Source organism: Salmo trutta, chromosome 21 (genome assembly GCF_901001165.1).
Source record: "Salmo trutta chromosome 21, fSalTru1.1, whole genome shotgun sequence".
In the NCBI taxonomy this organism is placed as follows: Eukaryota; Metazoa; Chordata; class Actinopteri; order Salmoniformes; family Salmonidae; genus Salmo; species Salmo trutta.
Window position 1 is genome coordinate 52,623,373 of NC_042977.1, and position 21,565 is coordinate 52,644,937.

General features: G+C 41.8%; 1 protein-coding gene across 2 annotated transcripts; it reads left to right on the forward strand.

Moving 5' to 3' along the window:
* The first annotated feature begins 1,679 nt into the window (after positions 1 to 1,679).
* tmem236 (transmembrane protein 236) lies at positions 1,680 to 20,133 on the forward strand. 2 transcript variants are annotated; one of them, XM_029706152.1, is made up of 4 exons: positions 1,680 to 3,066; positions 6,771 to 6,843; positions 15,061 to 15,190; positions 19,254 to 20,133. In XM_029706152.1, the coding sequence occupies exons 1-4, from the start codon at positions 2,816 to 2,818 to the stop codon at positions 19,847 to 19,849; spliced, it is 1,050 nt and encodes a 349-aa protein (XP_029562012.1). In that variant the 5' UTR covers positions 1,680 to 2,815; the 3' UTR covers positions 19,850 to 20,133. The 2 variants fall into 2 exon arrangements, with proteins under 2 accessions (XP_029562012.1, XP_029562013.1); XM_029706153.1 differs by having other exon boundaries at positions 19,257 to 20,133.
* Positions 20,134 to 21,565: the final 1,432 nt, after the last annotated feature.

A 21,565-nucleotide genomic window follows, 5' to 3' on the forward strand; every position in this document is an offset into this window, starting at 1 on the left:
CTCTGTGCAGGCCAGTCAAGTTCTTCCACACCGATCTTGACAAACCTTTTCTGCATGGACCTTGCTTTATCCACGTGGGCGTTGTCATGCTGAAACAGGAAAGGACCTTCCCTAAACTGTTGCCACAAAGTTGGAAGCACAGAATCGTCTAGAATGTCATTGTATGCTGCCACGTTAAGATTTCCCTTCACTGGAACTAAGGAGCCTAGCCGAACCATTATTCCTCCTCCAACCAACTTTACAGTTGACACTATGCATTCGGGCAACCGTTGTTGCTCCTAGACGTTTCCACTTCACAATAACACCACTTACAGTTGACCGGGGCAGCTCTAGCAGGGCAGAAATTTGACGAACTGACTTGTTGGAAATGTGCCGTCCTATGACGGTGCTACGTTGAAAGTCACTGAGCTCTTCAGTAAGGCCGTTCTACTGCCAGTGTTAATCTATGGAGATTGCATGGCTGTGCTCAATTTTTATACACCTGTCAGCAATGGGTGTGGCTGAAATAGCTGAATCCACTAGTTTGAAGGGGTGTCTGCATATTTTTGTTTATGTAGTGTGTGTACTGTACTGGTGATATGTACTGTACTAGTAATATGATATAGTATACATACTGTACTGGTGGTATGTTCTGTACTAGTAATATGATATAGTGTATATATACTGTACTGGTGGTATGTACTGTACTAGTAATTTGATAGTGTGTATATATAATGTACTAGTGAATGATATAGTATATGTACTGTACTAGTAATATTATATAGCATGTATAGTTTCCTGAGTTTGTCTGTCCAGGTCTGATGGGGTGTGTGTGTGTGTTTCCCGAACAAAACAACAAGCAGCAATTGCCCCTGCTCTCCTGGACATGTGAGCACTGGCGTAGTCCCTGGGGACATGAAGTACACTACTCTAGACCAGAGCCTTATGAGGCAGCCCTATGAAGCTCGGGCCAAAGTACTGAACTATGTAGGGAATAGATTTCCATTTGAGATCCGCCTCCAGGGATCTGACTAATTCTGCTGTTGTCTTTAAGCTTCTCTTGCCAGTGTTAAATTGCTAGGTTTTTTTATAGTGCGTTTTAATTTATATTTGATTATTGTTATGCTATTTTACATGCACAGTACTTTACAGAATTTGTCATGATAGAAAATGAATGTAATGTCCTTCCTGATTTTAGGTCTATATTTAAATAGCTCATAAGAAGTGTTCTCTCATTTTAACCCTTTAGATCCAGGAGCTGCTGTTCATCTCAATGTATTTATCTAACCTTAACTACCCCTTATAGACTGGCCTGTGACTGTATTTATCTAACCTTAACTACCCCTTATAGACTGGCCTGTGACTGTATTTATCTAACCTTAACTACCCCTTATAGACTGGCCTCTGACTGTATTTATCTAACCTTAACTACCCCTTATAGACTGGCCCCTGACTGTATTTATCTAACCTTAACTACCCCTTATAGACTGGCCCCTGACTGTATTTATCTAACCTTAACTACCCCTTATAGATTGGCCCCTGACTGTATTTATCTGAAGTAGAACCGAGCAATAGGTCTGTGGATGAAGGTTGTGTTTATACAACTAAAGAATCCTGTCACTTCAAGTCTGGGGAATGTCGTCTACTGTGTTGTCTTCTACTTCCCCCTAGCTCTGGTCCATACTGTCACTACATTATCTACTGCTCCCTAGCTCTGGTCTATACAGTCACTACATTCTCTACTACCCCTAGCTCTGGTCCATGCTGTCACTACATCCTCTACTGCCCCCTAGCTCTGGTCCATGCTGTCACCACATCATCTACGCCCCCATAGCTCTGGTCCATGCTGTCACCACATCCTCTATTGCCCCTAGCTCTGGTCCATGTTGTCACTACATCCGCTACTGCCCCCTAGCTTTGGTCTATACTGTCACTACACCCTCTACTACCCCCTAGCTCTGGTCTATACTGTCACTACGTTCTCTACTGCCCCCTAACTCTGGTCCATGCTGTCACTACATCCTCTACTGCCCCCTAGCTCTGGCCACGCTGTCACCACATCCTCTACTGCTCCCTAGCTCTGGCCTATACATCCCTGATACTCGGAGCATGTAACAGACCTTAAGAGGATATAAAGCCCATTGGATCAACTGACAGTATAGTGTAGCATCAACCTTGAAACTTCATGCCTGGTTTAACTGTCATTTAATAGGATCTCTATGGGTTTACCTTTCAAACATGATAGTTGTAAAGGTTCTGTTAAATCTACCCAGCTGTTAATATTTACTATTTTAACCATGCTTATTCATTGGTATTGACAATAAAACTAAAAGCCAAATGTCCAGAATATTGTGGTTTACTATATAATTTCTGTATGACTGGCTTTTCTTTTTACACTGATCGTGTTCTAGGTTGATAGGTAATGCAGTTGACATTGATAATGTTCTAGGTTGGGATACATAATCTAGTTGACACTGGTAATGTTCAACAATATTTCCCCCCTTAGTACAATATGGGAGTGCTTCTTTTTGCGACCCCATAAGAAGTTGAGCGTGACTACCTTATTGCCTTAGTAATAAAAGTATATGATTTCCCGAGTCGTGTGACGCTGCACAGTGATGTGTAAGCAGTGTTGGTGAGCAGAGTCCACAGGAGGGTTCACTGGTTTCTGCTCCAGTCAGACTAAACAGGGGTAGTTTCAGACCAGACTGAGAATTGAAAGGGTTTCAGTCCAGACTGAGAATTGAAAGGGTTTCGGACCAGACTTGTGTTGAGTGAGAGGTTGATAAAGGAAGGGGCTGGATCTAAACCCTGGGGGACAAGGGTTGAAGACAACATGCCATCAGGGCGGATGATCAAGCTGGTGGTGTACGAGGTGTTACAGGTCGCTTGTCTCAGTGTTCCAATATTCGTGGTGATGGAGAGGTTTGCTTCCCTGATGCTCCATGTCAGAGGAGATCTGACTGCTTATTGGTTGGTGGTAGCAGCTTCCATAGCCTATGTTACCTCTGTATCTCTGCTGGTCTGGGTTCCACTCCGATACCTTGTCCTCAAGCAGCGCACGGTCATCAGAGACATCACGCAGTGGTGAGTACATTACATTAGACAGTGCATTTGGGAAGTATTCAGACCTCTTCCCTTTTTCCACATTTTGTTACATTACAGCCTTATTCTAAAATGTATTAAATACATTTTTTCCTCATCAATCTACACACAATACCCCATAATGACAAAGCGAAAGCAGGTTTTTAGAGATTTTTTGCAAATGTATTAAAAATAAAAAACATACCTTTTTACATAAGTATTCAGGCCCTTTGCTATGAGACTCGAAATTGAGCTCAGGTGCATCTTGATCATCCTTGAGGTGTTTCCACAACTTGATTGGAGTCCACCTGTGGTAAATGCAGTTGATTGGACATGATTTCGAAAGGCACACACCTGTCTATATAAGGGCCCACAGTTGTCAGAGCAGAAACCAAGCCATGAGGTCGAAGGAATTGTCCGTAGAGCTCCGAGACAGGATTGTGTTGTGGCACAGATTCTGGGAAGGGTACCAAAACATTTCTGCAGCATTGAAGGTACCAACGAACACAGTTGCCTCCATCATTCTTAAATGGAATAAGTTTGGAACCACCAAGACTCTTCCTAGAGCTGGCCGCCTGGCCAAACTGTGCAATCGGGGGAGAAGGGCCTTGGTTTGGGAGGTGACCAAGAACCCGATGGTCACTCTGACAGAGCTCCAGAGTTCCCCCGTGGAGATGGGAGAACCTTCCAGAAGGACACCAGCTGTGCAGCACTCCACCAATCAGTCCTTTATGTTAGATTTGCCAGACGGAAGCCACTCTCTAAAGTAAAAGGCACAACAGCCCACTTGGAGTTAGCCAAAAGGCACCTAAAGGACTCTCAGACCTTGAGAAACAAGATTCTCTGGTCTGATGAAACCAAGATTGAACTCTGGCCTGAACGCCTAGTGTCACATCTGGAGGAAACCTGACACCATCCCTATGGTGAAGCATTGTGGTGAAAGCATCATGCTGTGGGGATGTCCTTGAGTGGCCCAGCCAGTGCCCGGACTTGAACCCGATCAAACATCTCAGGAGAGACCTGAAAATAGCTGTGCAGCGACGCTCCCCATCCAAACTGACGCCCCTAATCAAATAAAATTGTATTAGTCACATGCACCGAATTTAACAGGTGTAAGCCTTACAATGAAATGCTTACTATATACTGTGGGGTACCGGTACAGAGTCAATGTGGAGGCTATATACAGGGGGTACCGGTACAGAGTCAATGTGGAGACTATATACAGGGGGTACCAGTACAGAGTCAATGTGCGGGGACACCGGTTAGTTGAGGTAATATGTACATGTAGGTAGAGTTATTAAAATTACTATGCATAGATGATGACAACAGAGAGTAGCAGCGGCGTGGGGGGGGGCAATGCAAATAGTCTGGGTAGCCAATTGATGAGATGTTCAGGAGTCTTATGGCTTGGTGTTGATGACAGAGTGCACACTCTTGGCATTCTCTCAGCCAGCTTCATAAGGAATGCTTTTCCAACATGATGGAGTTCCCACACATGCTGAGCACTTGTTGGCTGATTTTCCTTCACTCTGCGGTCCAACTCATTCCAAACCATCTAAATTGGGTTGAGGTCAGGTGATTGTGGAGGCCAGGTCATCTGATGCATCACTCCATCACTCTCCTTCTTGGTCAAATAGTCCTTACACAGCCTGGAAGTGTGTTTTGAGTCATTGTCCTGTTGAAAAACAAATGATGGTCCCAATAAGCTCATACCAGATGGGATGGCGTATCGCTGCAGAATGCTGTGGATGCCATGCTGGTTAAGTGTGCCTTGAATTCTAAATAAATCACAAACCGTGTCACCAGCAACGCACCATCACACCTTCTCCATGCTTCACGGTGGGAACCACACATGCGTCACCCGTTCATGCATCACCCGTTCACTTGGTTTCTTTGCAGCAATTCGACCATGAAAGCCTGATTCACGCAGTGTCCTCTGAACAGTTGATGTTAAGATGTGTCTGTTACTTGAACACTGAAGCATTTTTTTGGGCTGCAATCTAAAACATAATGTAATTATACATTACATTATATATTGTGTTATACATTATACATCACATTCATAAATTACAACATTGCATTATACATTACATTTTACATTATACATCACGTACATTATAGAGTATACATCACACTTTACATTATATAGTATACATTACACTTTGCGTGACACATTATACATTACATATTATACATTATATTAGACATTACATTATACATGACATATTATACATTACATTATATTAGACATTACATTATTTATTAAACCTTATATTAAATATGACTTTATACATTATATTAAACATTACATTATACCTTACATTACATATTACGTTATACATGACATATGTTATACATGACATTATACATTACTTTATACATTAAATTGTTATATTATACATTACATAATATTATACATTACATATTACATTATACATGGCATTATGTTATACTACACATGACATATGACATTATACGTCACACTTTTTATGATATATTACATTACGCATGACATTATACATCACACTTTGCATGATACAATATATTACATATCATATTATACATTTCATTATACATATCATATACATTATACAATCATATTATACATTATTTTGCATATTACATTATACAGTACACATTACGTTATACATAGCATATTATACATTACATTATACAGTACACATTACATTATGCATATATTATGCAATACATTATACATATCATATTATACATTACATTATACATATCATATTATACATTACATTATACATATCATATTATACATATCATATTATACATATATTATTCATTACATTATACATATCATATTACATTATACATATCATATTATACATATCATATTATTCATTACATTATACATATCACATTATGTTATACATATCATATTATACATTACATATTACAAATCATATACATTATACATATCATATTATACATTACATATTACATTATACAGTAAGCCATGACATTATACAGTACACATTACATTATACAGTGGTGGCCAAAAGTTTTGAGAATGACACAAATTTTAATTTCCACAAAGTTTGCTGCTTCAGTGTCTTTAGATATTTTTGTCAAATGTTACTATGGAATACTGAAGTATAATTACAAGCATTTCATAAGTGTCAAAAGCTTTTATTGACAATTACATGAAGTTGATGCAAAGAGTCAATATTTACATTGTTGACCCTTCTTTTTCAAGACCTCTGCAATCTGCCCTGGCATGCTGTCAATTAACTTCTGGGCCACATCCTGACTGATGGCAGCCCATTCTTGCATAGTCAATGCTTGGAGTTTGTCAGAATTTGTGGGTTTTTGTTTGTCCCACCCGCCTCTTGAGGATTGACCACAAGTTCTCAATGGGATTAAGGTCTGGGGAGTTTCCTGCCCATGGACACAAAATATTGATGTTTTATAACATTATATTTTACGTTATACATTACATTATTCATTATACATTATGTATTACATTTTCCTGTGTAGCTCAGTTGGTAGAGCATGGCACTTGCAACGCCAGGGTTGCGGTATTGGAGGATTTGGGTTGTAGTATAGTATTCAGGTTGTAGTATAGTATTTGGGTTGTAGTATAGTATTTGGGTTGTAGTATAGTATTTGGGTTGTAGTATGTAGTATAGTATTTGGGTTGTAGTTTGGCCTATGTCATTGACTAACATGCTGTTTTTCAGGAGACCAACAACATTGGCCTATGTGATTCTGTGCACGTTACCATGCTTCTCTATTCTGATCGCCGGTTCCAAGGTAAAACATCATTTTTTTTTTATTATATAAATGTCAATGCATGTGTCACTTGACTTTTTGACTCTCTCGTGAGTGGAGTATGTGTGCACAGTGACCACACACACATTTTACATTTACGTCATTTAGCAGATGCTCTTAACCAGAACGACTTACAAATTGGTGCATTCACCTTATGATATCCAGTGGAACAACAGTACATCTATCTTTTTTAAGTTTTACTTTTATTTTTTTATTTTTTTTGTGGGGGGGTGGGTTAGTTTATCCTATCCTAGGTATTCCTTAAAGAGGTGGGGTTTCAGGTGTCTCCGGAAGGTGGTGATTGACTCCGCTGTCCTAGCGTCGTGAGGGAGCTTGTTCCACCATTGGGGTGCCAGAGCAGCGAACAGTTTTGACTGGGCTGAGCGGGAACTGTGCTTCCGCAGAGGTAGGGAGGCGAGCAGGCCAGAGGTGGATGAACGCAGTGCCCTTGTTTGGGTGTAGGGACTGATCAGAGCCTGAAGGTACAGAGGTGCCGTTCCCCTCACAGCTCCGTAGGCAAGCACCATGGTCTTGTAGCGGATGCGAGCTTCAACTGGAAGCCAGTGGAGTGTGCGGAGGAGCGGGGTGACGTGAGAGAACTTGGGAAGGTTGAACACCAGACGGGCTGCGGCGTTCTCGATGAGTTGTAGGGGTTTAATGGCACAGGCAGGGAGCCCCGCCAACAGGGAGTTGCAGTAATCCAGACGGGAGATGACAAGTGCCTGGATTAGGACCTGCGCCGCTTCCTGTGTGAGGCAGGGTCGTACTCTGCGAATGTTGTAGAGCATGAACCTACAGGATCGGGTCACCGCCTTGATGTTAGCGGAGAACGACAGGGTGTTGTCCAGGGTCACGCCAAGGTTCTTAGCACTCTGGTAGGAGGACACAATGGAGTTGTCAACCGTGATGGCGAGATCATGGAACGGGCAGTCCTTCCCCAGGAGGAAGAGCAGCTCCGTCTTGCCGAGGTTCAGCTTGAGGTGGTGATCCGTCACCCACACTGATATGTCTGCCAGACATGCAGAGATGCAATTCGCCACCTGGTTACACGCACGCACACACACGCATACACACACACACACACACACACACACACACACACACACACACACACACACACACACACACACACACACACACACACACACACACACACACACAGGTACAGGGTGTGACGGGGAGTCAGGTACTCACTAACAATCCTAAATACAACAGGTTGACTATTAACCTGATTCACGGTGGAATGAAGTAGGAATTCAAACACAAGGTTATGTCATTACATTTTCACACTAACCCTAACCGTCTCACCCTAACCGTCTCACCCTAACCGTCTCACCCTAACCGTCTCACCCTAACCGTCTCACCCTAACCGTCTCACCCTAACCTTAACTCTCACCCTAACCTTAACTCTCACCCCAACTGTCTCACCCCAGCCGTCTCACCCCAGCCGTCTCACCCCAGCCGTCTCACCCCAGCCGTCTCACCCCAGCCGTCTCACCCCAGCCATCTCACCCCAGCCGTCTCAGCGAAGGAGATGCTATGAAACAGGAATGTAGCTGGTATATTTTGTGACCAAGTGTTGGTTATTAGGGTGAGACGGCTGGGGTGAGACCGTCTCACCCTAATAACCAACACTTGGTCACAAAATATACCAGCTACATTCCTGTTTCATAGCATCTCCTTTGCTGATGTTCAGGACATTCCTGTTTCATAGCATCTCCTTCGCTGATGTTCAGGACATTCCTGTTTCATAGCATCTCCTTCGCTGATGTTCAGGACATTCCTGTTTCATAGCATCTCCTTTGCTAATGTTCAGGACATTCCTGTTTCATAGCATCTCCTTCGCTGATGTTCAGGACATTCAATGAGATCTTACTGGGTGTTATGACAGTTAATAAAACCAGATGGCTTCATATAATATGGAATGTTGTTTTAGCACTGCCAAAATCTTTAATGAAGATTTTTGATTTCTCTATCTCAATGATGATGTTTTCCTGACAGTGTCTCTATGAAGACGTTTTCCTGACAGTGTCTCTATGAAGACGTTTTCCTGACAGTGTCTCTATGAAGACGTTTTCCTGACAGTGTCTCTATGAAGACGTTTTCCTGACAGTGTCTCTATGAAGACGTTTTCCTGACAGTGTCTCTATGAAGACGTTTTCCTGACAGTGTCTCTATGAAGACGTTTTCCTGACAGCGTATCTATGATGACGTTTTCCTGACAGTGTCTCTATGAAGACGTTTTCCTGACAGTGTATCTATGATGACGTTTTCCTGACAATGTCTCTATGAAGACTTTTTCCTGACAGTGTCTCTGATGACGTTTTCCTGACAGCGTCTCTATGATGACGTTTTCCTGACAGCGTCTCTATGATGACGTTTTCCTGACAGCGTCTCTATGATGACGTTTTCCTGACAGCGTCTCTGTGAAGACGTTTTCCTGACAGCGTCTCTATGAAGACGTTTTCCTGACAGCGTCTCTCTATAGCTAGGTATAGGTTATAGGTTTCCACCAAACTGAGTTGTTGCAGATAAAAATCAGTGTGATGATGTAGTGCACACAAAATATACTTTTTTGCGTAAGTTTTCATGTACCGAAAAAAATCTAAAGTTCAATGTGTTTATTGCATTTTCAACTCTACCATTTGCTTTTGTCACAAAAACTGTTGCATTAAATAGATAAAAGTGAGAATATTTTTCTTTGTCAAACGGCAATCAAGCATGGATCATCATGTCACCAGAATCAGCCCTTGAATATTTATTGGAAAGGAGCACCAAGCTCATGACCTTTCACCAGCCTGTGAAGTTCATAAATTATTTAATCTGTAGCCTAATAAACTCCATGCTTTTCAGAGTTGTAGTAGGAGGACCACACACCATATCATCACATTACTCCATATGATGGTTATTAAATCAATATTTCCGCATGAAGGTGTTTCCACTGCCATTTCTTGCATAATTATTTACAAAAATATCCCACCATGTCGAACGAACAAAATATCTGTCAGCATTTATAAAATTGTACCAAAACTTTCTGTTACCATCAGACTTTTATGGTATGACATTACTTGAATAAAAATTGGATGGCAACTTTATTAACTCTACCTACAGTTGAAGTCGGAAGTTTACATACACTTACGTTGGAGTCATTAAAACAAATTTTTCAACCACTCCACAAATTTCTTGTCAACAAACTATAGTTTTGGCAAGTCGGTTAGGACATTGTTGTGTCTTTGGGGTACCATTAAACTGAAGACATGATTATCAATTAACTCCCTGTAATTATTATCACGCGATTAAACTGATTAATCGTTTAATTGTAATTAACTAGAAGATCGGGGCACCAAGAAAAATATTCAGATTACAAAGTTATAATTTTCCTAATATAACTTTCCTATATTATAATATAGGCCGATTATCTTCTGGTTTAAATGGTGTATTTTACCTCGAGTCCAGTCTCATTCCAAACTTCGTAAATTGTTGTATCTGCACGAACCCAGTCTTTACTAAAATCATCCATACATCAATTGTCTTAAAATCATTTATTTACTACACTAAGTAATTAACAGAAAACATACAAACATTAATTATCGTCACAAAGGATTGGTATAGTAATGTGCCCTAATGGCTAACAGGCATGGCTGGTCTGTTAGACAATGGGTCATAAACGGTCAGCTGAGAAGGTACACAGAGTTCATTAATATTAACAATTGACAATTGAAGGCTCACTCATTCGGGAACAATTGCAATCAATATATATTTACGCTCATGTGTCGTCGGGATCCTTGTTCGAGCGTCGTTCTGATGGAGAGTTCTCTCTCTCTCTCTCTCTCTCTCTTGGTTAGAATGGATCTTTCAAAGCGACATTCATTAATGTCGTTATAGAATGGATGTTTCGTTGGTCTTCGCGTTCGACGATATAATTTACTTAGCTGCAGACTAATAATTAATATCAAAGACTTGTTCTTATTCTGTCTCTATCAATAGTCTAAAAGTTAACCACGTGGTATAGTTCACTTTCAGTAGAGGAATTGGATGGTAAACCTATTGGCCATGGAGTGGAGGCCTGGTCTGGAGAAATGTAGCTCAGGGTATAGTTTTATAGTGACCCTTGAACAGGCTTGTCAAATGACGCCTGGTCCTGTCTGTGTCCCTTGGGGGGCGTGCCGATGGCTGAGTGAAGCTTGGTACAGAAATCCAATTCTATCACATTAACATCAGTACATAGCATCTCAATGTATTACAAATAGCTTTATCCTTATTAATACATTTTATACAACCATTATGATGCAGGTCTCATCGCTGAGGCTATTATATAAACAGTTTTATGGTAATATGGCTATATTGTCTCTTTGAGTATCACAAAATTGTACCAAGCGGACCAGTTCGTAGCTGGATTCTTCACCAATCTTCCATACCTTCTCCAGAACACACATGTCGCTCGGTTCTCCAATTCTATGAGTTGGAAGAATTTCCTTTGTCTCTCTATGAAACATGTGGTAGGAGATTCTCCTCTTAGAGTTTTTATAACCCTTTCACACAGGGCCTGGGTTGGGGGGAAGGTAGGTTGGGGGATGGTACAAAGGGGAGGGGGCCAACTGTCCTCCCTGTACCCAAAGAGGCCAACGTCATGACAACATCTACTTTGTGCATGACAAGTTATTTTTCCAACAATTGTTAAGACAGATTATTTCACATATAATTCACTGTATCATAATTCCAGCGGGTCAGAAGTTTACATACACTACATTGACTGCCTTTAAACAGCTTGGAAAATTCCAGAAAATCATGTCATGGCTTTAGAAGCTTCTGATAGGCTAATTGACATAATTTTAGTCAATTGGAGGTGTACCCGTGGATGTATTTCAAGGCCTACCTTCAAACTCAGCGCCTCTTTGCTTGACATCATGGGAAAATCTAAATAAATCATCCAAGACCTCAGAAAACTAATTGTAGACCTCCATAAATCTGCTTAATCCTTGGGAGCAATTTCCAAACGCCTGAAGGTACCACGTTTATATGTACAAACAATAGTACGCAAGTATAAACTCCATGGGACCACGCAGCCGTCATACCGCTCAGGAAGGAGACGTGTTCGGTCTGCTTGAGATGAACGTAATTTGGTGCAAAAAGTGCAAATCAATCCCAGAACAACAGCAAAGGACCTTGTGAAGATGCTGGAAGAAACGGGTTCAGAAGTATCTATATCCACAGTAAAACGAGTCCTGTATCGACATAACCTGAAAGGCCGCTCAGCAAGGAAGAAGCCACTGCTCCAAAACCGCCATAAAAAAAGCCAGACTACGGTTTGCAACTGCACATGGGGACAAAGATCGTACTTGTTGGAGAAATGTCCTCTGGTCGGATGAAACAAAAATAGAACTGTTTGGCCATAATGACCATCATTATGTTTGGAGGAAAAAGGGGGAGGCTTGCAAGCCTAAGAACACCATCCCAACCATGAAGCACGGGGGTGGCAGCATCATGTTGTGGGGGTGCTTTGCTGCAGGAGGGACTGGTGTACTTCACAAAATAGATGGCATCATGAGGGAGGAAAATTATATGGATATATTGAAGCAACATCTCAAGACATCAGTCAGGAAGTTAAAGCTTGGTCGCAAATGGATCTTCCAAATTGACAATGACCCCAAGCATACTTCCAAAGTTGTGGCAAAATGGCTTAAGGACAACAAAGTCAAGGTATTGGAGTGGCCATCACAAAGCCCTGACCTCAGTCCTATAGAAAATTTGCCGGCAGAACTGAAAAAGCGTGTGCGAGCAAGGAGGCCTAATGTACAAACCTGACTCAGTTACACCAGCTCTGTCAGGAGGAATGGGCCAAAATTCACCCAAATTATTGTGGGAAGCTTGTAGAAGGCTACCTGAAACGTTTGACCAAATACTAATTGAGTGTATGTAAACTTCTGACCCACTGGGAATGTGATGAAAGAAATAAAATCTGAAATAAATCATTCTCTCTACTATTATTCTGACATTTCACATTCTTAAAATAAAGTGTTGATCCTAACTGACCAAAGACAGAGAATTTTTACTGGGATGTGGAATTGTGGAAAAAACTGTGTTTAAAGGTATTTGGCTAAGGTGTATGTAAACTCCCGACTTCAACTGTAGTCGTGGCCAAAAGTTTTGAGAATTACACAAATATTAATTTTCACAAAGTCTGCTACCTCAGTTTGTATGATGGCAATATGCATATACTCCAGAATGTTATGAAGAGTGTTCAGATTAATTGCAAAGTCCCTCTTTGCCATGCAATTGAACTGAATCCCCAAAAGCATTTCCACTGCATTTCAGCCCTGCCACAAAAGGACCAGCTGACATCATGTCAGTGATTCTCTCATTAACACAGGTGTGAGTGTTGATGAGGACAAGGCTGGAGATCACTCTGTCATGCTGATTGAGTTCGAGTAACAGACTGGAAGCATCAAAAGGAGGGTGGTGCTTGGAATCATTGTTCTTCCTCTGTCAACCATGGTTACCTTCAAGGAAACACGTGCCGTCATCATTGCTTTGCACAAAAAGGGCTTCACAGGCAAGGATATTGATGCCAGTAAGATTGCGCCTAAATCAACCATTTATCGGATCATCAAGAACTTAAAGGAGAGCAGTTCAATTGTTGTGAAGAAGGCTTCAGGGCGCCCAAGAAAGTCCAGCAAGTGCCAAGACCATCTCCTAAAGTTGATTCAGTTGCGGGATCGGGGCACCAACAGTACAGAGCTTGCTCAGGAATGGCAGCAAGCAGGTGTGAGTGCATCTGCACGCACAGTGAGGCGAAGACTTTTGGAGGATGGCCTGGTGTCAAGAAGGGCAGTAAAGAAGCCACTTCTCTCCAGGAAAAACATCAGGGACAGACTGATATTCTGCAAAAGGTACAGGGATTGGACTGCTGAGGACTGGAGTAAAGTCATTTTCTCTGATGAATCCCCTTTCCGATTGTTTGGGGTATCCGGAAAAAAGCTTGTCCGGAGAAGACAAGGTGAGCGCTACCATCAGTCCTGTGTCATGCCAACAGTAAAGCATCCTGAGACCATTCATGTGTGGGGTTGCTTCTCAGCCAAGGGAGTGGGCTCACTCACAATTTTGCCTAAGAACACAGCCATGAATAAAGAATGGTTCCATCACACCCTCCGAGAGCAACTTCTCCCAACCATCCAGAAACAGTTTGGTGACGAACAATGCATTTTCCAGCATGATGGAGCACCTTGCCATAAGGCAAAAGTGATAACTAAGTGGCTCGGGCAACAAAACATCAATATTTTGTGTCCATGGGCAGGAAACTCCCCAAACCTTAATCCCATTGAGAACTTGTGGTCAATCCTCAAGAGGTGGGTGGACAAACAAAAACCCACAAATTCTGACAAACTCCAAGCATTGATTATGCAAGAATGGGCTGCCATCAGTCAGGATGTGGCCCAGAAGTTAATTGACAGCATGCCAGGGTGGATTGCAGAGGTCTTGAAAAAGGGTCAACACTGCAAATATTGACTCTTTGCATCAACTTCATGTAATTGTCAATAAAAGCCTTTGACACTTATGAAATGCTTGTAATTATACTTCAGTATTCCATAGTAACATCTGACAAAAATATCTAGACACTGAAGCAGCAAACTTTGTGGAAATTAATATTTGTGTCATTCTCAAAACGTTTGGCCACGACTGTACATATGCATATTACCTCAATTACCTCGACACCGGTGCCCCCGCACATACTCTGTATCGGTACCCCCTGTATATAGCCCCGCTATTGTTATTTACTGCTGCTCTTTAATTATTTGTTGTTCTTATCTCTTAACTGCATTGTTGTTTAAGGGCTTCTAAGTAAGCGCTGAATACCTGTTGTATTTGGCGCATGTGACAAATAAGATTTGATTTGAAACGTGGTTACAGAAGACATTTTCTCTGATGCCAGTGGACAGATACTCTTGAGCTTCCTTAACCCTTGAACTCTATCCCTAACCCCTAACCCTAACCTTAACCCTTAACTGTCTCTAAGTTGCTCCATGCAGGTGCAGGTGGATAAAGGATCAGAGTACAGATAGGACCACTTCTCTGAACTGCCTTAACCCCTGACATCTAACCCTAACCTTAACCCCTAGCCCTAAACTTAACCCCTGACATCTAACCTTAACCCCTAGCCCTAAACCCTAACTCAATCTCGCTCTACGTTGGTCCATTCAGGTGCAGGTGGATAAGGGACCACAGTACAGACAGGACCACTTCTCTGAGCTGCCCATCTCTCTTGTGCTCTTCTCTCTCATCTGTGTTGATATCATCGAGAGGATCCGGCCGTGCAGCCTCACAGGGCAAGGTACCATTGTTACTACCTCACTGGGCATGGTACCGTTGTTACTGCCTGACTGGGCATGGTACCGTTGTTACTACCTCACTGGGCATGGTATTGTTGTTACTGCCTCGCTGGGCATGGTACCGTTGTTACTGCCTGACTGGGCATGGTACCGTTGTTACTGCCTCACTGGGCATGGTACCGTTGTTACTGCCTCACTGGGCATGGTACCGTTGTTACTGCCTCACTGGGCATGGTACCGTTGTTACTGCCTCACTGCCTCACAAATTGATCAGAAACTTGGTGTAGACATTGTTAATGTTGTAAATGACTATTGTAACTGGTAACGGCTGATTTTGAATGGAATATCTACATATGCGTACAGAGGCCCAATATCAGCAACCATCACTCCTGTGTTCCAATGGCACGTTGTGTTAGCTAATCGAAGTTGATCATTTTAAAAGGCTAATTGATCATTAGAAAACCCTTATTCAATTATTTTAGCACAGCTGAAAACTGTTCTGATTAAAGAAGCAGCAAAACTGGCCTTTAGACTAGTTGAGTATCTGGATGAAAACTGTTAAACTGTTGTCCTGATTAAAGAAGCTATACAACTGTCTGCCTTTAGACTAGCTGAGTATCTGTAGCATCAGCATTTGTGGGTTCGATTACAGGCTCAAAATGGCCAGAAACAAAGACCTTTCTTCTGAAACTCGTCAGTCTATTCTTGTTCTGAGAAATGAAGGCTATTGCATGCAAGAAATTGCCAAGAAACTGAAGATCTCGTACAACGCTGTGTACTACTCCCTTCACAGAACAGAGCAAACTGGCTCTAACCAGAATAGAAAGAGTGGGAGGCCCCGGTGCCCAACTTAGCACGAGGACAAGTACATTAGAATGTCTAGTTTGAGAAACAGATGCCTCACAAGTCCTCAACTGGCAGCTTCATTAAATTGTACCCGCAAAACACCAGTCTCAACGTCAACAGTGAAGAGGCTACTCTGGGATGCTGGCCTTCTAGGCAGAGTTCCTCTGTCCAGTGTCTGTGTTCTTTTGCCCATCTTAATTTTTTATTTTTATTGGCCAGTCGGAGATATGGCTTTTTCTTTGTAACTCTGCCTAGAAGGCCAGCATCCCGGAGTCACCTCTTCACTGTTGACACTGGTGTTTTGCGGGTACTATTTAATGAAGGACTTGTGAGGTGTAGACTGACTAGTTTCAGAAGAAAGTGCTTTGTTTCTGGCCATTTTGAGCCTGTAATCAAACCCACAAATGCTGATGCTCCAGATACTCAACTAGTCTAAAGAAGGCCAGTTTTTTTTATTGCTTCTTTAATCAGGACAACAGTTTTCAGCTGTGCTAACATAATTGCATAAGGGTTTTCTAATGATCAATTAGCCTTTTAAAATGATCAACTTGTATTAGCTAACACAACGTGCCATTGGAACACGGGAGGGATGGTTGTTGATAATGGGCCTCTGTAGATATTCCATTCAAAATCAGCCATTACCAGCTACAATAGTCATTTACAACATTAACAATGTCTACACTGAATTTCTGATAAATTTGATATTTTAATGGACAAAAAAAATTGGCTTTTCTTTCAAAAACAAGGACATATCTAAGTGACCCCACATTTTTGAAAGGTAGTGTATATTTCCACTTTGAGGTTGGAATGATAGTGTGAAATTGATGATAATTCCCCTTTACTGTTAGGCGGTCTTTTCAAACAGCTCTGTTTTTGTGGGATGGAGTTTTGGCCTGCCTGGTGTCATCACCAGGCGGTACATTAGTTAATAGACCAATAACAAAGATGGTTCCAAGCCTTTGCCAATAACAGCTAGTTTTCCTCTCCCCACTCATACCACTCCCAGACAGTCCTAGCAAAATTCAAGCTTGGGAAATTGCTTGTTGCTAAGAACTATATTTGACCATTTTGATTGAAAACAATCACAGTAAGATACTAAATTCTTACCCAGATATTTTTATTTCACCTTTATTTAACCAGGTAGGCCAGTTGAGAACAAGTTCTCATTTACAACTGCAACCTGGCCAAGATAAAGCAAAGCAGTGCGACACAAACAACAACACATGGAATAAGCAAACATACAGTCAATAACACAACAGAAAAAAAAATCTATATACAGTGTGTGCAAATGAGGTAAGGCAATAAATAGGCCGTAGTGGCGAAGTAATTAGAATTTAGCAATTAAACACTGGAGTGATAGATGTGCAGAAGATGAATGTGCAAGTAGAGATACTGGGGTGCGAAGGAGCAAAAATAAATAAATAACAATATGGGGATGAGTTAGTTGGATGGGCTATTTACAGATGGGCTATGTATAGGTGCAATGATTTGTGAGCTGCTCTGACAGCTGATGCTTAAAGTTAGTGAGGGAGATGTCTCCAACTTCAGTGATTTTTGCAATTCGTTCCTGTTATTGGCAGCAGAGAACTGGAAGGAAAGGCGGCCAATGGAGGAATAGGCTTTGGGGATGAGCAGTGAAATATACCTGCTGGAGCGCGTGCTACGGGTGATTGCTGCTATGGTGACCAGTGAGCTGAGATAAGGTGGGGCTTTACCTAGCAAAGACTTATAGATGACCTGGAGCCAGTGGGTTCGGCGACGAATACGAAACGAGGGCCAGCCAACGAGAGCATACAGGTCACAGTGGTGGGTAATATATGGGACATTGGTAGTGATGCTGGACGAGCGGGCAGGTGCGGGCAGCGATCGGTTGAAGAGCATGCATTTAGTTTTACTTGCATTTAAGAGCAATTGTAGGCCACGGAAGGAGAGTTGTATGGCATTGAAGCTTGTCTGGAGGTTAGTTAACACAGTGTCCAAAGAGGGGCCAGAATTATACAGAATCAAATATTATTTGATAGAGATAAAAAGACAGCTGCATTGGACCTTTTAGAAATGACTAAATCCAAATGGAAACTGTAGTACCGTAATTTCCGGACTATTAAGCGCACCTGAATATAAACCGCACCCACTGAATTTAAAAAATATATATATATTTTGAACATAAATAAGCCGCACATGTCTATAAGCGCAGGTGCCTACCGGTACATTGAAACAAATTAACTTTACACAGGCTTTAATGAAACACGGCTTGTAACAAAAATAAATAGGCTTTAACGAAACACGGCTTGTAACAAAAATAAATAGGCTTTAACGAAACACGGCTTGTAACAAAAAATAAAAAATTAGCAGTAAGCTTTAGTTGTCTTTTTGCACTGAGTCAATTCCTCACGCTGCTGTTTCCAACGTCTTATCATCGACTCATTAAGACCAAGCTCCCGTGCAGCAGCTCTATTTCTTTTTCCAACAGCCAGATCAATCGCCTTCAACTTGAAAGCTGCATCATATGCATTTCTCTGTCTTTGCCATGATAAGGGTGACAAAATGACTACCGTAATCAGAATGATGGGAAGTTTGAGAGCGCTCGATTTAATCTAAACAGTAAACAAAAAGGTTGTTTGACCTTCATCCGTTCGGCAATTTCATTGGTCTAATGAAAGCTTCATGCCGCCAAAAAACTGAGCACGTCACAGAATGTGTTTTTTTGGAGAAAAAAAAATTGAAAGCGGGAAAAATCCATATATTAGCCGCGTCATTGTTTAAGCCGCGAGGTTCAAAGCCTGGGAAAAAAGTTCCGGCTTATAGTCCGGAATTTACGGTAATGATGATGGACCTACATTCATATTGTTTCTTGACTGGGTCCAGCTCGCTGAAAAAGCTAAACAGTCAGAGAGCATCGAGAATTCCCAAAATAATGGATTGAGATGATTTTTTTCCACACTTTGTCAACGAGGAAATATAACACATTTTCAATGTGGCCCTCCAGACCTCATTGAAGACCAAATGCGGTCCCTGGGCAAAATGAGTTTGACATCCCTGATGTAGACAATATTGCCATAGTCTGTAACCGGTAAGAGTGTCGACTGAATGATCTGTTTTCTGCTATTTGATGAAAGGCATGACCTATTTCTATAAAATAAGTATTCTTCTAAGCAGGGACACGATCAATGTGGGCACCACTGATACTACTATATAATGATGTCCTGTTGTCTCCTCCAGCAGACCGTATGGAAATGGATCTGGACATGCCGGGTCCTGTTCTGACCCACCTGGAGCAGGTGAACAGCGTGTCGGGCCAGCTGTACTATGAGAGGGGGCAGAACGAGGTGTTGGGGAACGGCTCGGCTACAGGGAGGTGGAGGGACCAGGAAGCAGTCGGCTCACGACCAGCCAGCGCGGCCTACCTGTACTCCTCGTCACACTCCCACTCTGGCCCGCTCCGTGTCCTGTGGTCCCAGGATATGAGGTCAGAGGTGTTTGTTCACAGCTTCCTGTTCTGGATGGATGTGGTGGAGCTGGTGCGCGTGGCGGGGATTCCAGACGTGTTTTACTCTGGCTGGGTGTTTGCTGTCTACATCCTGGCATTTCTGTCTTGTCTCCGTCTGGCAGTGACGCCTCACAGCGCTCTACTGCCATCAGCTGGCTTTTTCCTGCAGGACCTGCCTTTCCTGCTGCTGCGGCTCGCTCTGATCTCTGTCCACGGCTACATCACACCGCTGCTTTACCCAATGAAGAACCTGTTGGTCTGCCTGACATTCACCTACTTTAACTTCCTGACCAAGCTCCGCCTCTTCCGCAGAGAGAGCATGTTCTAGTCTTGCCCACCAGCCATCTCTCTCTCTCTCTCTCTCTCTCTCTCTCTCTCTCTCTCTCTCTCTTTCTCTTTCTCTTTCTCTTTCTCTTTCTCTTTCTCTTTCTCTTTCTCTTTCTCTTTCTCTTTCTCTTTCTCTTTCTCTCTTTCTCTCTCGACGTCTGGTTTCACAGCTCCTCAGAACTGGACTTGACTGGGAGTCTATGGCAGGAGCAGTGAAAACAGGAGTGGTGTAAAGTACTTTTTGGGTATCTGTACTTTTCTTTAATATTTATATTTTTGACAACTTTTGCTCCACTACATTCCTAAAGAAAATAATGTACTTTTTACTCCTTACATTTTCCCTGACACCCAAAAGTACACATCACATTTTGAATGCTTAGCTGCACAGGATAATTGTCTAATTCACACACTTATCAAGAGAACATCCCTGATCATCCCTACTGCCTCTGATCTGGCAGAATCACGAAATACAAATGCTTCGTTTGCAAATTATATCTGAGTGTTGAACTGTACACCTGGCTATCTGTAAATTTAAAAAAACAAGAAAATCGTGTCTGGTTTGCTTAATATAAGGAATTTTCTATTATTTATACTTTTGATACTTAAGTACATTTAATACCAAATAATTTTAGACTTTTACTCAAGTAGTATTTTATTGGTTGACTTTCACTTTTACTTGAGTCATTTTCTATTAAGGTACCTTTTTACTTTTGCTCAAGGATGAAAATTGGGTACTTTTTCCACCACTGGAAAACAGTCAGTTTTAATTGGCTGATCGCTCAGTCCATCACCATCTAGCAGAACCCTTAGAACCTCCCCCCTACATTGTGGAGTTCAATGTGCCAAGCAGAGCAAGTGATTTAAACAACGAAGTGAGTTAGGAAAATCTGAAAGTATCTTTCTTCACATATAAACTGTATATGCCCGAACACAGAATCAGTTGAGCTTCCCAAAAATAATATGGTTAATGTGATCGAACACGTCGCCATTTCTCAAATTCCCATAATACAGCTGTAGCCGGCTCGCTCCCACTCACGCCTCGATTTTAACTACACCCCTTTCAAGTCTTTGTAGCACAGTGTTACCAGGCTCTATATGTCAGGAAATCGAGCCTGAGGACAAGGTTAAGCATGTTCTAAAGAGATTACATCATCAGGATTCACTGAGTTATTGGTTTTTATACCATAGTTGAGGAAGACATTAGGGCTAGCCCATGTCCCCTAGTGCTAGGGAGTGGACATTATTTATAATAAGGGTTACATGGGAAAATTGGACATCTCTGAAATGAAAATGGATGGCTCTGCCTGAACCCTCCCCTATACCCAGAATAATAATTAAAATGAAATGGAAAGCAGAGAACATGTCTACAATTTACTTCCTGGACAGACCAAAACCTTAGATATGTCGTTTTAAAAACTGTTCTTTGTCCTGTAAGCATTACATGGCATGGCGATCATTTTGATGGGGTTGCAGGCCACCGTAGACAAGTGGGGGGGAGAGATTTAATTTATAGTAGAAGCTATCAGATGAATCTATCATCGTATTTGCAGCACCGAGAAAGAATTGCGTTTCATTAACATTTCATGCAATTCTATGTAATTTAACATATTAGCATAATCTTTTTGTAATACCACAAATTACTGAAATTACAGACTGAGAATGGACAGAGATAGGCCTATGTGTTCTTAACATATTTCTCCAATGCCAAAGTGTCTTG